Here is a 13,808-nt window from a genome sequence, read left to right on the forward strand (position 1 = left end):
CCAACACACTAAGAATGGAGAGTAGGAAGACAGGCAGAGCCTAGGTCTTTGAGGACCTGTAGCTACCTTGGATGGCCTATCTTTGGCCTTCTAATGTGAGAAAAAAACACAGAAATGCATCCTATGTGTTTAAGACACTGTGGGTTTTCTGTTAGAGCTGAATGTATTTCTGATAGAGCACCTAACCCAGGCTTGAGCCAATTCATTGAAAAGAGATGCCAAGTTGAACTCTGAAGGATAAATAGGCTTTAGCCAGATGAAGATAACAAGGGGAAGGGGAGTGGTTGCTGCCATATGGTCTGAGTAGAAGGAGGGTGCTCCAGGCCGCGGAAGCATGTGCCAGAGCACATTTGGGACATTGCAAGTGTAGGCTGAAGCACACACTAGTAGTACAAATGAAGAAGAGCGAGACAGGGCTGGAGAGGTAGACCGAATTATAAAGGACTAATATGCCAAGGTAGGGAATTTGGAAATAATACTCTAAATAATTTTTTAAAGCTAAACAGCGAGAGACAGAACCAGAATGGCTCTTTAGATTGATTAATCTGTTACTGGGTTGAAGTGAGGTAAAAGTGGAAGTTGGAAGACCAGCCAAGAGGCAAGACTGCTGGTGATTTGGGCCACGAGTTTGCTATGGAGACAGAAATAGATTTCAGGGGTAGAAAGGACAGGTCTTAGAATTGGTTTGGGTAAGTGGTAAAGAAGAGATGATCATGGTTCTAGGTTTCTGCTTGGGCAGAAAAACTGGAGGAGCAGAAAGATTCTTTGGAGGTGGGAAGATCAAGTATTCATGTAAAGTTTGAAATGCTTCTGAGACACCAAGCAGTCTTTGGACATTGGCCTTATAAGTATTAGTATGAAGGACAGAACTGCAGCCTAGACTTGAGACAGGGAGGAGTGATTGAAGAAAGGAACTGGAATGTGGGTTACAAAGGCAGGAAAACAAGAGAGAGATCATTGCTTCAGGTGCTACTGTCCTGTGAGAACTGTTAATAAAATCAATGGGCACAATTAGGAAATGTTACTTCAAAAATCAATGTATATACCACCTCATACCCATTAGGATGGCCATCATCAAAAAAACAGAGAATAAAAAGTGTAGGTGAAGAGACAGAGAAATTGGAACCCCTTGTGCATTGTTAGTGGAAATGTAAAATGGCGCAGCGACTATAGAAGCCAGTATGGCAGTTCCTCAAATTTTTAAAAATAGAATTACCATATGACCCAAGTAATTCCACTTCTGGGTATTCCCCAAAAGTGGAATTGAAAGCAGGTTTCCAAAAGACAATTATATGGCCATGTTCACAGCAGCATTATTCACAATTGCTAAAATGTGGGAGCAATCCAAATGTCCATCAGTGGATGAATGGATAAGCAAAATGTGGAACATTATTCACTGTAAAAAGGAAGGAAATTCTGACATATGTTACAACACAGATGAACCTTGAGGACATTATGCTAAGTGAAAAAAGCAAGTGGCAAAAAGACAAATGCAAATATATGAAGTACTTAGAGTAGTCAAAGTCATAGAGACAGTAAAATGGTGGTTGCCAGGAGCTGGGAGGGGGTGGAATTGGGAGTTATTGCTTAATGACACTACAGAGTTTTAGTTATACAAGATAAAAAGAATTATTGAGATGGATAGTGGTGATGTTTGTACAATATTACAAGTGAAAAACAGTTAAGATGATAAATTTTTTATGTGTATTTTCTACAAAAAAAAGGAAAAAAATCAGTGTATGCAAATAGTTGCAAAAATTCAATATGTCACCGATAGTTTTCAAAATCTCTGATGCTAACAGTTTAGTGCCCTGGCAGGCAGGTATTTTGAGATGGCAAAGAATTCTTTGCTGAGAAAACTCTCCCTTACATTCACTGATTTTTCAGATAAAAAACTCAATATATGTCCTGGCCAGTGATGTTCAGTGGTTAGAGTGTCAGCCCACGCACCTAAAGGTCGAAGGCTTGATTCCCGGTCAAAGGCACATATCTGTGTTGCAGGTTTGATCTCTGGTTCTGGTTGGGGTGCATGAAGGAGGCAACCAATCAATGTGTCTCTCACATTGATGTTTCTCTCTCTCTCTCTCTCTCTCTCTCTCTCTCTCTCTCTCTCTCTTTCTCTCTCCTTCCCCCTTCATCCCTCCCTTCTCTCTCTAAAAAAGCAATGGGAAAAATATCCTTGGTTGAGGGTTAAAAAAAAAAGTACTGTAAATTTAAATATTGTATTGGAATAAAATATCTTAAAAGTGTCAATTTATGCCAACTTATTAAAGCACAGAACTTTTCATAATTTATAATGAAATATGTTTAATATACAATATTGCTTATAGATAATAAAGCACAGAGTGAATGATTTAGGACAGAGACTAGAGTAGAAAAAATATTTAAATTAAATAGGAAAATGCTAAATTCATTTCTAATTTAAAGGCGCTTTCATTAGGTAAGTATTCATTTCAATGACAGGAAATACAATAAAATATTTTTAATGAGGGCTCCCCAGTCAGAATTTGAAAAAACTATTAAGTGTTGAAGTTTACTTTGTATTGCCTATGCAAACAAAGCACATAAAAGTCAAGAAAAATGGTTAAACCAGAGTTAAGTATGCTCAAATACTTCCCCAAGTACCTACATTAAAAAATTATTGATATTTTAAAGGCTTCCTGCCTACTCATTAAAATATATCTTCCAAAGATCTCCATAAATTAATGGTTGGCTTAGTTCCAGGAACTGTCTGTTTCTGGAAATTAATTTACATTAATATTTTATCTAATTCAAAGTTTAATTCATATCAATCCTGCCCAGTAATTCTGAACTCTTAAATTATTGAATGATTTAAGCCTTGGACTTGGATACCTATCTGTGTGTATGTATATTTCTTCAAAAATTAGTGTTAAGCCTTAATTGATCACTCCTATTTGCGGGAAAGGGGACAGACAGGCTGACGATGGATTATGGGTTAACTCAATTTCTGTTGCACTCTGTAACAGCAGCGGACTCTCCGCTGGCATGAGGCCTGGTGTTTGCTCTCCTGTGGTCAGCTGATGGCACACACTGGCTGTGGTGGGGAGGATGTCACAGACCAACAAAGAGGTGACAGAGTTGGCAATAAAACTCAGGCCTCTCAGGTGCCACATAACTTCTCTGTATTTGACGTCACCATGGTGAAGGCAGATTAGTAGAGCAGTAACTCTGTTTAAGGCTTATGGAAAGTAAAAACATGTCTCCTCTCAATGAAAGCTCTAACTTGCACAATGGTTAACACTGGAAACATAGCCAAAGGTACCTTTTTAACATAAGCTTAAGAGTTGGTAGTCTTTTCCAGGAAGAGGATTCTAGATGTTATGATTCCCCACATGCCCTGGGGTAGGTCATACATCCCAAACCCAGAAGGGGGCGTGCAAGGCCTTAGGAGTCACAGGAACTAATCAGTTTAGTAATCCTGTCCCAGGCCTCCTGCATCCCCAGTGCCCTCAGAGCCAGCCCTTGAGGCCAGCACATAAACCCAGACCAGACAGGCCTCCGACCACCAGTCTGTGGCCCCTGCTCAATCTGGTCAACAGCTTCCTTATGGAAGGGCAATAAAGTCAGTTCTACCAATTTAGAAATTTAAATAATTATTATGCCAGACTGACCTTACATTCAGAAAGATAAATATAACTTGCTGAGTATCTCAGATTCTATATTTTTATAATTTTATGAAGATTTATTCATCCATGACTTATTTGCCCTAAAACATGCTGTCAGATGAGAGTAATGTAATGTTTCTCAAGCTAGGTTAATGTAAAGATCTATTTTAAAAAATAAAACAAAATAAATGATTCTCAGACCCCTTAGTTTGAAACTTAAAAAAAATTAGTCTTAAACTGTGGAAATGTTTTTTAATTGCAAGCAATTGCTCCAAGAGTTTTATATTTAAGACTGGTTTTAAAAATGTTTTTATGTTATCATCAAAATGAGCATATAAAATTTAAACTTCTCAAAAGCCTTGCAGATCCCTAATACTACACTGGGCTAGTTCTGACACTGCCTGGGAGCATGCCAATCACCACCTCTTATGTGGCAAATAAGTACTGGGCATGCCCAAAAGAGTGACCAGCTAAGGGACCACTTGATTTTTTAAAAGTGAATTTACTGGGGTGACATTGGTTAGTAAAATTATGTAGGTTCCAGGTGTACCCTATTGGAGAAACAGTTTTATGAAAAACAATTATGTTAATTACATACTAGGAAACATTAAAAATCAGTATATTACTATCTTTCTGCTTGATAAATTTTTTTTTTGGATTTTTGATTAAAGAGGATGTACAAACGGTATATGTAAGTAGGACAAAGTATGCTTATGAACTCAGTTACAGTAAGAAACCCAACCTAGCAAAGACAGAAGGTCTTAGAGGACTACTGTGTCCTCTTCTAATATATTCTTTGTCTCTTCTCTTTGTAGAGGGCATGCTGGGCTAATGGATCATTGGCCCAAGGAGCACAATTTTTCCGATGTCCTAGCAAGAAAGCTTGCCTGCGGTAGTCAAGAGTGTCCCCATAAAAGTAAAAATAACACAGGGATCTGGTCTGGGCAGTTGCAGGCATCTTGGAGACAGATCATGTACACATGATCCGGTGGTGAAGGCCAGGGTAATATTTCAGCTTTATGAACATTTGTGATTACAAGGACAACGAGCAGTCTCACTCGATATATGACCTATTTTAGTTGCGACACAGGCTGCTGTGGTCAGGGTAGAACAGGCCTTCAGGGGTCTGTTGGTGCTAAGCCTGCCTGCAGGCCACAGCATGGAGGGTGGGGAATCCAGGTCAGGGTCACTGTGGGCTAGTTTAATTTTCATCACTGCGTGAAGGGCTGAAACAAGTATGGGAAAGGTTCCAGTTACCTGTTCAAAAGAATGGAGTCCACTTTCTTTTCCTAACCTCACCATATCTTCCAAAATGGCTTTCTTCAGCTCCTGAATCGAATCATATAGGTAAAATTACAATATCAAAAACATATTTCATACCAACACGCTCTCCCTCCCACACCTCCAACTGGAGCTGACACTCCCTGGCAGCATGCCAACACCACCTCTCATCTGGCAAAGAAGTACCAGGCATGCCCAAAGGAGTGACAGGCTAAGGGACCACTTGATTTTTTTTCTAATTGAATTTATTGGGGTAACATTGGTTAATAAAATTCTATAGGTTTCAGGTATACAATTCTATAATACACCATCTGTATATGGTATTGTGTGCTCAGCACTCCAAGTCAACATGATGTTTTTTGTTGTTGTTTTTTGCCGCGCCCTGCCCCCGCATGATGTTTTTAAGTGGCCCTCTGGTCAGCCTGGTGAGTCCTGGGGGCCCCGTAACCCCCAGAAGAGCCCAGGGCCTAGTGCAGGGGTGGGCAAACTTTTTGACTCGAGGGCCACAATGGGTTCTTAAACTGGACCGGAGGGCCAGAACAAAAGCATGGATGGAGTGTTTGTGTGAACTAATATAAATTCAAAGTAAACCTCATTACATAAAAGGGTACGGTCTTTTTTTTTTGTTTGCTTTATTCATTTCAAACGGGCCGTAGTTTGCCCACGGCTGGCCTAGTGGAATCCATAGGGCCTATGGTTGCTGCTGAGAAATGGACCATGTGACTGGAGGGGCTGAGGCTGAGACAGAGCACAGAGATCCTCTTCCAGAGGTCCCTCCATGTACCACGAAGATTCTTAAGGTGTGAGTGGCTAATGTTCTAAGCATGAAGAACTGTGTTATTTTTCAATTCCATGACTGTCTCTCTAAGCCCAGTAGATACAAAATCCACCTCACACTTGTAGAGAGCATGGCCAGTAGGCAGAAGGCCTAAGCTCACATCTGACACTGCTGTTAACCAGCTGTGGGGCAGTGGGCAAGCCGCAATCCTCTGTGGACTCTCCTGCAAGCTGCAAAATAAGAGGCCTGGACAAACTTCCTGTGATGTCTTCTAGCTCGAAAATTCAATAGTTTTATCAAACTTTCTAAGAAGAAATGTGAGTCTGGTTTAGAATTCCCACCATGTATAAAGTTAGAAATTTCCCTACATGTTCGAATTTCGCCTGTCTGCTATTTTCCTGTTCTCTCATAATGCAGTATCCAAAAAGGTCCAGCAACCTTTTAGGAAACAGCCCCACCATACAGACCTTATTTACACAGAGCTCTGAGTATGTCCCTTCAATTCCTCTCTTCTGTGCCCAGGAGGGCATGACTTCAGGGTCAGGCACAACAATGCCCACCAAAAAGGCCTGCAATCCCACCAAAGAAAAACAAGTCATGATGAAAGCACTTTTTTCCCTAGTCACCATATTTATTTTGATTTTTTTCTAAAAACATTAAAACGTTTCTGAAATAGATACAAAATTAAAGATACTAGTACAAGATATACTAATCACCAAAATAAAACAATCACCAAAATTGACAAAAGCTTTTTATTATCACAAAAGCCCTTATATTATTATTTTTAAACATTTATTAAAGTATAGTTGACATACAATATTATATTAATAAAAAAGTTTTTAAAGTGGTTATTTGTAGTCCAGCAGTAAAAATAATCTCTTGGTATGCTCATACTCTACCCTTTTCTAAAAATAAGTAGATGGCTATGTTATGAAACATTTCCACCAATATATCACACATTCTTGACTATTTCCTGATATTTACCTAACTTTGTAAAAAAATTAATAAAGAATAAACCTAAGGAGATTAAGCATCAATAAAGTTAGACCTACATGTACCTTTAATTCTCATGCTAAACTCAAATGAGTACATCTTAGGATGGTAAACAAACAACTCGATGAACCAAAATATGTTTCTCAGGATTTCCTGACATTTTAACATTAATATAGTCTTTTATTTCATTAACATGGTTCATTAAATGATTAAAAATAATTTCATAATATTTAATTATAGCAATCCAATTAATGCAAAGACTATATTCATAGCAATCTTTCTGACTTTAAATCTAAATGATGTTGAAAACAGAATAATAAATCCTCTCCAAATAATTTAATCCTAAACCACATTAATTAACATATTACCTTAATATATTAGGCTATATCATCATCAGTGCCATTGTTGCAATATTATACCTATTTATCTGTAAAGTTCATTTGCATATTTCAAAATCAAAACAGTAGAAATTCTGAATTTTACTTCAGCAACTTATTTCAAAATTCCTCTTGGAAATAGGTAGAACATTAGTTAAAAGTGGATACAAACCCTGGTCAGGTAGCTCAGTTGGTTGGAGCGTTGTCCCTATACATCAAAGTTGCCGGTTCGATCCCTGGTCAGGACACATGCAAGAAGTCTCTCTCTCTCTCTCTCATTCATACATACATACATACATACATACATACATACATACATACAAGCAGTGGGTACAGCCCTAGCCAGTTTTCTCAATGGTTACAGCACTGGCCCCTGGACTGAAGGGTCTCGGGTTCAATTACTCTCAAGGACACATATCTGGGTTGCGGGCTCAATCCCCAGCCCCAATCCGGGGCGTGTGTGGGAGTGTCTCTCTCACAGCAATGTTTCTCTCACTCTGTCTCTCCCTCTCCCTTCCACTCTCTCTAAAAAAATCAATAGAAAAAAATATCCTCGGCCGTAGCCAATTTGGCTCAGTGGATAGAGCGTCGGCCTCTGGACTGAAGGGTCCCAGGTTCAATTCCGATCAAGGGCACATGCCTGGGTTGTGGATTTCTAGTAGGGGGTGTGCAGGAGGCAGCTGATCAATGATTCTCTCTCTCCCTCTCCCTTCCTCTCTGAAATCAATAAAAATATATTTTAAAAGAAAAATATCCTCGGGTAAGGATTAACGACAACAACAAAAAAAGTAGTGGGTACAGCACAGGGCATATAGTCACTATTGTAATAACTATGTATGGTGACAGATGGGCACTAGGCTTACTGGGGTAATCATGTTGCAAGTTATGCAAATATCAAATCACTGGGTTGTACACCTGAAACTAATATAATAGTGTATGTCAACTGTAATTGAAAAACAAACAAATTTTTAAAAACACACACACATGAAGTTAAAAGTAGTGGGAGTGTCCATTACTATAACTTCAAGCAACTTATCGCCTAATTGCAATTTATCAAACCCTAAATAATTAAGATTTCTTCTTTAACAAGGAATTTTCTTTCATAATCTAATATGTAGGTGAATACGGTGTCTGATTAGAAATAAATGTTTACTACTTAATCAAATACCAAATACTTAGGAAATCATTCTGAGCTAACTCAGCAGGCCCAGCACCTGTGGGAGGGCTGGAGCACAGGGGACTCACCTGTAAGCTGTCCCCATGGACGTAGGTTTGTGCCACAGGCTCACTCCGGGTGTAGATGTTCTCAATCTTCTCAGGTGCAACATATTCTCCCTGAGCAAGTTTAAATATGTGCTTCTTCCGATCAATAATTTTAAGAGTTCCCGCCTGTGGAGTTGGACAAACAGCTTCATAAAAAGATGGCATCCTCTGAGCCTCAAGCCATCCCTCCGGAGTGCCATAGTCCCTCACTCCTGTCCCGCCCCACCTCGCAGACTCCACCCAGATCTGCTCCTCTGTGACTTCTCTGCTCTTGACAGCCACCGTGCACAGGGATGGATGGCTCAAGCTCGGCCCTGAATGACCTCAGCATTGACCCCCTCCCTTGCTCCCTCTCCCACCCTGCCGCCCTCCTCCTCAGAAGGCCCACTTGTCTTCCCACCAGGGCGTCCCTCTCGCCCAGGCCCTTGCTCTAGCTGTCCCTTTTCTCACAGCATCTTCAGATTTCCCCCCTTAAGCCATGCTTAGGACTCTCGACCCAGCTACTGCCCCAACCCCAAAGACTGCCTCTCCACCCACAGCACACAGCCCCCAGTGAGTCCCTCCTGACCAGCCGGATGGCCAGGGCCTCTGTAGCAGGCAGGCCACCCCTTGGGCAGTGAGTGCCTGTGCTCCTAGTCTCCAGAACCCCCCTGACCTCCCTGCCTCCCCTCAACCTTTTTTGAGTTTCCTAAGTGGGTCTCTCTCCTTTGGCTCAACCTTGAATGTTGCACATTCCTCACCTCCACTGACATGCGCCTTGAGGTTAAGCACCATTTATCTCTTCATTGGCCACTCCCACGTCTGTCTAAGCTTCCAGCCAGACCTGTCACTGAGCGCCAGACCCAGAACTTAACTCTCCTCAGGACTCAGAAACAAGGGTGGTTGCATATGCGGCATGCCCCCAAAGGAAGCTCCTCGCTGCCCTCCTCGCGCCTGTCCCAGCCCCCAAGCCCTAACACTGGAGATGGCCTTGCCGTTTGCCTTTCCTGGGACCTCCAGCAGTCAGGCTCATCCACCCTCGCTCACAAGCCTCTCTCCATCTAACCACTTCCTGACCGGCCAGCCCTTTGCACATACTCTGTTCGTGCCCCATCTCTATGACCCACCAGAACCAGAGCCATCTCTCCAGAAGAGAGAAACAAGCAGGCCCTGCTTTGCTCAAAACCCAGGCTGGACAACACACACGTTCCCTACACTGGCTTCTTTGCACTGGCATGGTACTCTATGCACTGGGTGTCATCACCTCCATTGCATAGATAAGGAAAGGGAGGATCAGAGAGGTTACTTAACTTCTTCAAAGCCACACAGCTAGGAGGTAGGGGAATCAGGATTTTAAATCAGGTCTTTCTGGATCAGAAATATATACCTTTTCCTTGTATCTAATACTATTTCAAAACACTACTTTAAAAAATTTAACTCCCACAGACTGCCTGCCTGTTGTCTTGGGCTTTTAGTTCAAGCAAAACACTAGGTACTTCACAGAATTAATTTACGTGCTTCTCACAACACCCTGCAGGGTAGGTCATATCATCCAAGTTATGGGGCATCAGTGGCAGAGCCAAGGCTTTGTGAGGCTTTAAGCTTTTTCTTACTTTGAGGATCCTCTTTAAGAAAAATAATATAAGATGAAGTACAGAACCTTGGAAGGGGCCTATGCAAGTGAAGGGACCTGAAGCCTAAGCTTTCTTAGCTGATGGGACAATCTACCCTCCATCAGTGTCCAGGGCCCCGCTGACTTCTCCCGTCTGCCTCTTCCACCCGTGGGCCCTCAACTAGAACTGATTGCTTCACTCCTCTAGTGTCTCTCCACTCAGCACGTGCTGTGACTCCTGCCCTGACTGTCCTTCCCGGTCGCTCCTCTCACTCGGGGCATATCCTGAGGCTCAGACCCAGCGGCATGTGTCCTCCTTTGCCTTGCCCCAGGTGAGCGTGGCCCTCAGTTCGTGCAACCACACTGAGCACTGTCTAAAGACTGGATGCTGTCTAAAGACCTGCCTCTCCCCTGAGCAGAGTCCCTGGCCCAGGGCACACATCAAGGAGCATCCTCAACTGCTGCAGGATTGAGCGTTTCTCACAGGGAAGCACACCGACCCAAGCAGGGGCAAACAGCTCGCCAGCCACTCACATGACCAGTAAACTCAGCATCTCAGAACGCCCACCAGAACCTTAGAGAGACTCCTTGGGCGGGCTGCATCAGGCAAGGGCCCTCGGTTTCAGCAACAGCCTTTTTCTGCTCATAGCTTTCATCTAAGCATCTCCTGTGTGTCAGGCTTTGTGCCAATTGCTTTACATGTATACTCTCACTTATTCCTCACAATAACTGTGCAGGTAAGCAATGCTGTTATCCCCATTTTATAAATGACAGAATGAGGCACAACAGCTGATTTGGGCCACAGCCAGAGTTTCCCGTAGCTTCACACTCTTATTCTACAGGGAGTCCCAGAGTCCCCGTGAGGGAGAGGCTTTGCTCATGGTCACAAGAGCCACTGCTGTCAGAGCCACAGGAACGCAGCCATTTTGGGCTCAGTGTCAAGTTTTCCTCCTGCTCAGGGCCACTTCTCAGCGGGGGCCAGCGTCCTGGGCTCCCACCGCTGCCTTTCTCAGGCCTCCCAGAACTACGAACTCCTGCTCCTTGTACTCCACCCCCCAGATTCCACAGCACTGCAGGTCTTTCTGGAAACCATGAAGGGTAGGCAGTGGGCCCCACATTCCAACTGTATCCTCCCACAAAGATCCCTATCTCCCGCCTCAGGAGGGTGGAGGAGAAAGCGTTGGGGGCAAGGTAAAGACAGACCTCTTAATCCCTGGAGGTGTTCCTGAATGACTAGCTGTCAGGCAGGACATGAAGAAGACCCTGCCTCTGAGTGAATCAGATTTACACCCACCACCCAAGTGCTTGGAGCTCCAGGCTTCCCAACACACGCACCGGCAGCCACTGCCCAATGTCTCCAGTGTGGAGCCAGCCGTCGCTGTCCAGGGCCTCCTTTGTCTTGTCTGGATCTTTCAAGTAACCTTTGAACACATTTGGTCCTCTCACACATATCTGCAGGGACAAACACCAGTTTCTCTCAGCCCACAGCATAAGGATTCCTGATGTGAGGCTGTCAGGGGCGAGTGTAGAAGACTGTACGCTATCCCCCAGGAAATCCACTGTGCAGACGGCAGTGATGACAACAGAGGACAGGAACAGCCACCAGCTGTTCCTCAAGCTGCCTCCTCTCCATCTCTCCTCTCTGTCCTGGCCACCTCAGGCTCCCTCCACCATCTCTTCTTTCTTGGGAACCCCCTGGCCTCCGGCAGGTGCTGCTTTGTGGCACTGGATGGGTCACATCAGACACTGATGGCCGGCTGGTTCTACCAGAGAGGCTCAGCCCCTGCTCACCAGGCAGCCAGGCAGCTTCTACCCACTCGCATGGAATGAATGCGGATCTACCCCACCTGGCCTATCTGCGAATAGCTATGTTTCTGCTGGGATAGATTCACAGCGGCAGGCCATGCCACTTAGAGGGAAAATAGTATTTTTTTTTAAAGTTTGAAAATTATAAATCTTGAGTTAGACCAGCCCTGCCGTAGTCTTGTTTCATAAACAGAAGAGGGAGAAAATACTGAATTCAGTTGAGTCAAATTAAGCAGAAATTTAAAGTGACTTTACACCGAGGGTAAAAGAAAAATAATCCCATTTTTTCCCCTTTATTCATTACATGCAGCCTCCACAGACACGAATGGCTAAATGCTGAAGTTTACCTCTCCCTCTCCTTTGCGGGTCCAGTAGTTCAGTTCCACGACGTCGACGAGCTTGATATGATTGCAGGGCAGAGGCGCCCCCACGTGCCCTAGAACAAACACCAGAGCAATGTGGCATGGTCAGTGTCCAGGTCCACTTCAGCACTGAAGACGCTCCATGCCATGTAACCCCCCCAGGTGGTCACAGTAGGGAATTATGGGTGAAAAGCAAAACACATTTAGACGGGCATGTGTCATGGGCAAGCGCTGACAATAAAAAAAAGTTCTGGAGAAGGGAGAGGCCAGCCTTTGTGGACCTTTGTTTTACATCTGATTCTTAAGGAGCTGGACAGGCACACCAGCCTGGCACCAACCTGCAGAGTCTGTGGGGCTCACACCCACACCGACCACACGGTCAGGAATTTTTTGCCCCTGTTGAAAGACTTTCCCCTTTGTCAGATCACAAGTCTTGGTTTGGGGTTCATAAAATAAGGTCACCATTGCTTTTCCTCCAGTCACCAGACTGTTGAACAATGTGCCCAGGAATCATCTAGGAATCTTGTTAAACTGAAGATTCTTATTCAGTGGGTCTGGGATGAACCCTGCGATTCTGCATGTCACACAGGCACGCAGGGGATGATGCTTCTGGTCCACACACTACACTGAGTAACAAAGGAATGGAAACCAGGACAAGGTAATTCAACCCTAAAAAAACAACTTCTAATTTTCTTGATCTTGTAATTTCCAGCCACAAAATTACATTTTCTAGTAATTTGTTTGAGTGTGGTTGTTACAGAATTCACTGTAATAAGGTGCTGGCCAAGGTCCTGAAGGGACCGTGAGCGACAGAGCCATGGAGATAAAAAATGAGGCGGTGACACTTCGTTTTCTCTTTTAAAGGAGAGGTTGAAAAATCTTTCACAATTCGTACAAAGACATCTATCTTCTCATACTCAATAGCCTTTGCAAGTTTTTATGGTAAGGATGAATAAAAAAGGCAAAACTCAAAAGTCTTACCTAGGAAAATGCGGAGAATGACATAGAGGGAAGTAAGTATCCGAAAGGAAGGGCATACGTGAGAGTGATTGGCAAACATAATGGCAACAATAATAAAAAAAATATGAACCAGGACCCCAGAAGACAGTCCTTGTAGATTTGCCCGTGCTAGAAAGATAAAAGAATTTATACACCAAAGGCTTCATTCAGCTAGAATTTAAAAGATAAAACTCGGGAAAAAATGCTTCTGTACTTGACTTGGCCAAATCGGGTTTTGATTTAGACTCCACCTATCATGTTTCTGCTGACTACCTCAAGGTGCCCTGAAAACAGGATTGCATTACTGGGCATATTTCTTGTGCATGCACATTATCCCAAGTTTTTCTAGTTTGCAGTTGAGCAAACTAAAGCATGAGAGTGGAAAGCACAGAGAAAGTTGGTGCCCTAAAGGATTCCTTTGCTGGATGGTGTTTAGTCTTCCAGTATCTGGTCTAAATTTGTGATGGACCACACAGGGACTACCTGCTGCTTCCTCCTTACCCTGAAAGATGAGTCTCTTCAGAATGAGGCAGTGGGTGGGATCTGCTCCTTCCTGAGGCTGTCACTGCCTTCTAGACACTAATGTCATAGGAGACTGTAGTTCCCAAGGGCCTTGGAAATGGCCCTTTAAGAAATAGTGCTTTGGCCACTAGGAAGTTGCCTCTCCAATTCATAATTGTAATCTTTCAATAGGACACTACTTGTAAAAAATCCTGATTGTAATCATAATCA

At 43.3% G+C, this 13,808-nt stretch overlaps 1 protein-coding gene across 8 annotated transcripts in view; it reads right to left on the minus strand.

Moving 5' to 3' along the window:
• ACSL6 (acyl-CoA synthetase long chain family member 6) overlaps positions 1–13,808 on the minus strand; it is a 56,845-nt gene that overhangs the window by 5,036 nt on the left and 38,001 nt on the right. For all 8 annotated transcript variants that reach the window (XR_009453061.1, XM_059698315.1, XM_059698316.1 and 5 more), the window contains exons 16-20: positions 12,063–12,151; positions 11,245–11,361; positions 8,301–8,444; positions 6,153–6,254; positions 4,884–4,955 (exon numbers count right to left, since the gene is read on the minus strand). Coding sequence is in view for 7 of the 8 variants with exons in the window: in XM_059698315.1 (XP_059554298.1) it covers positions 4,884–4,955; positions 6,153–6,254; positions 8,301–8,444; positions 11,245–11,361; positions 12,063–12,151 (524 nt within the window). In the remaining variant the exon portion in view is untranslated. The remainder of the gene's footprint in view (positions 1–4,883; positions 4,956–6,152; positions 6,255–8,300; positions 8,445–11,244; positions 11,362–12,062; positions 12,152–13,808) is intronic.

Source organism: Myotis daubentonii, chromosome 5 (genome assembly GCF_963259705.1).
Source record: "Myotis daubentonii chromosome 5, mMyoDau2.1, whole genome shotgun sequence".
In the NCBI taxonomy this organism is placed as follows: Eukaryota; Metazoa; Chordata; class Mammalia; order Chiroptera; family Vespertilionidae; genus Myotis; species Myotis daubentonii.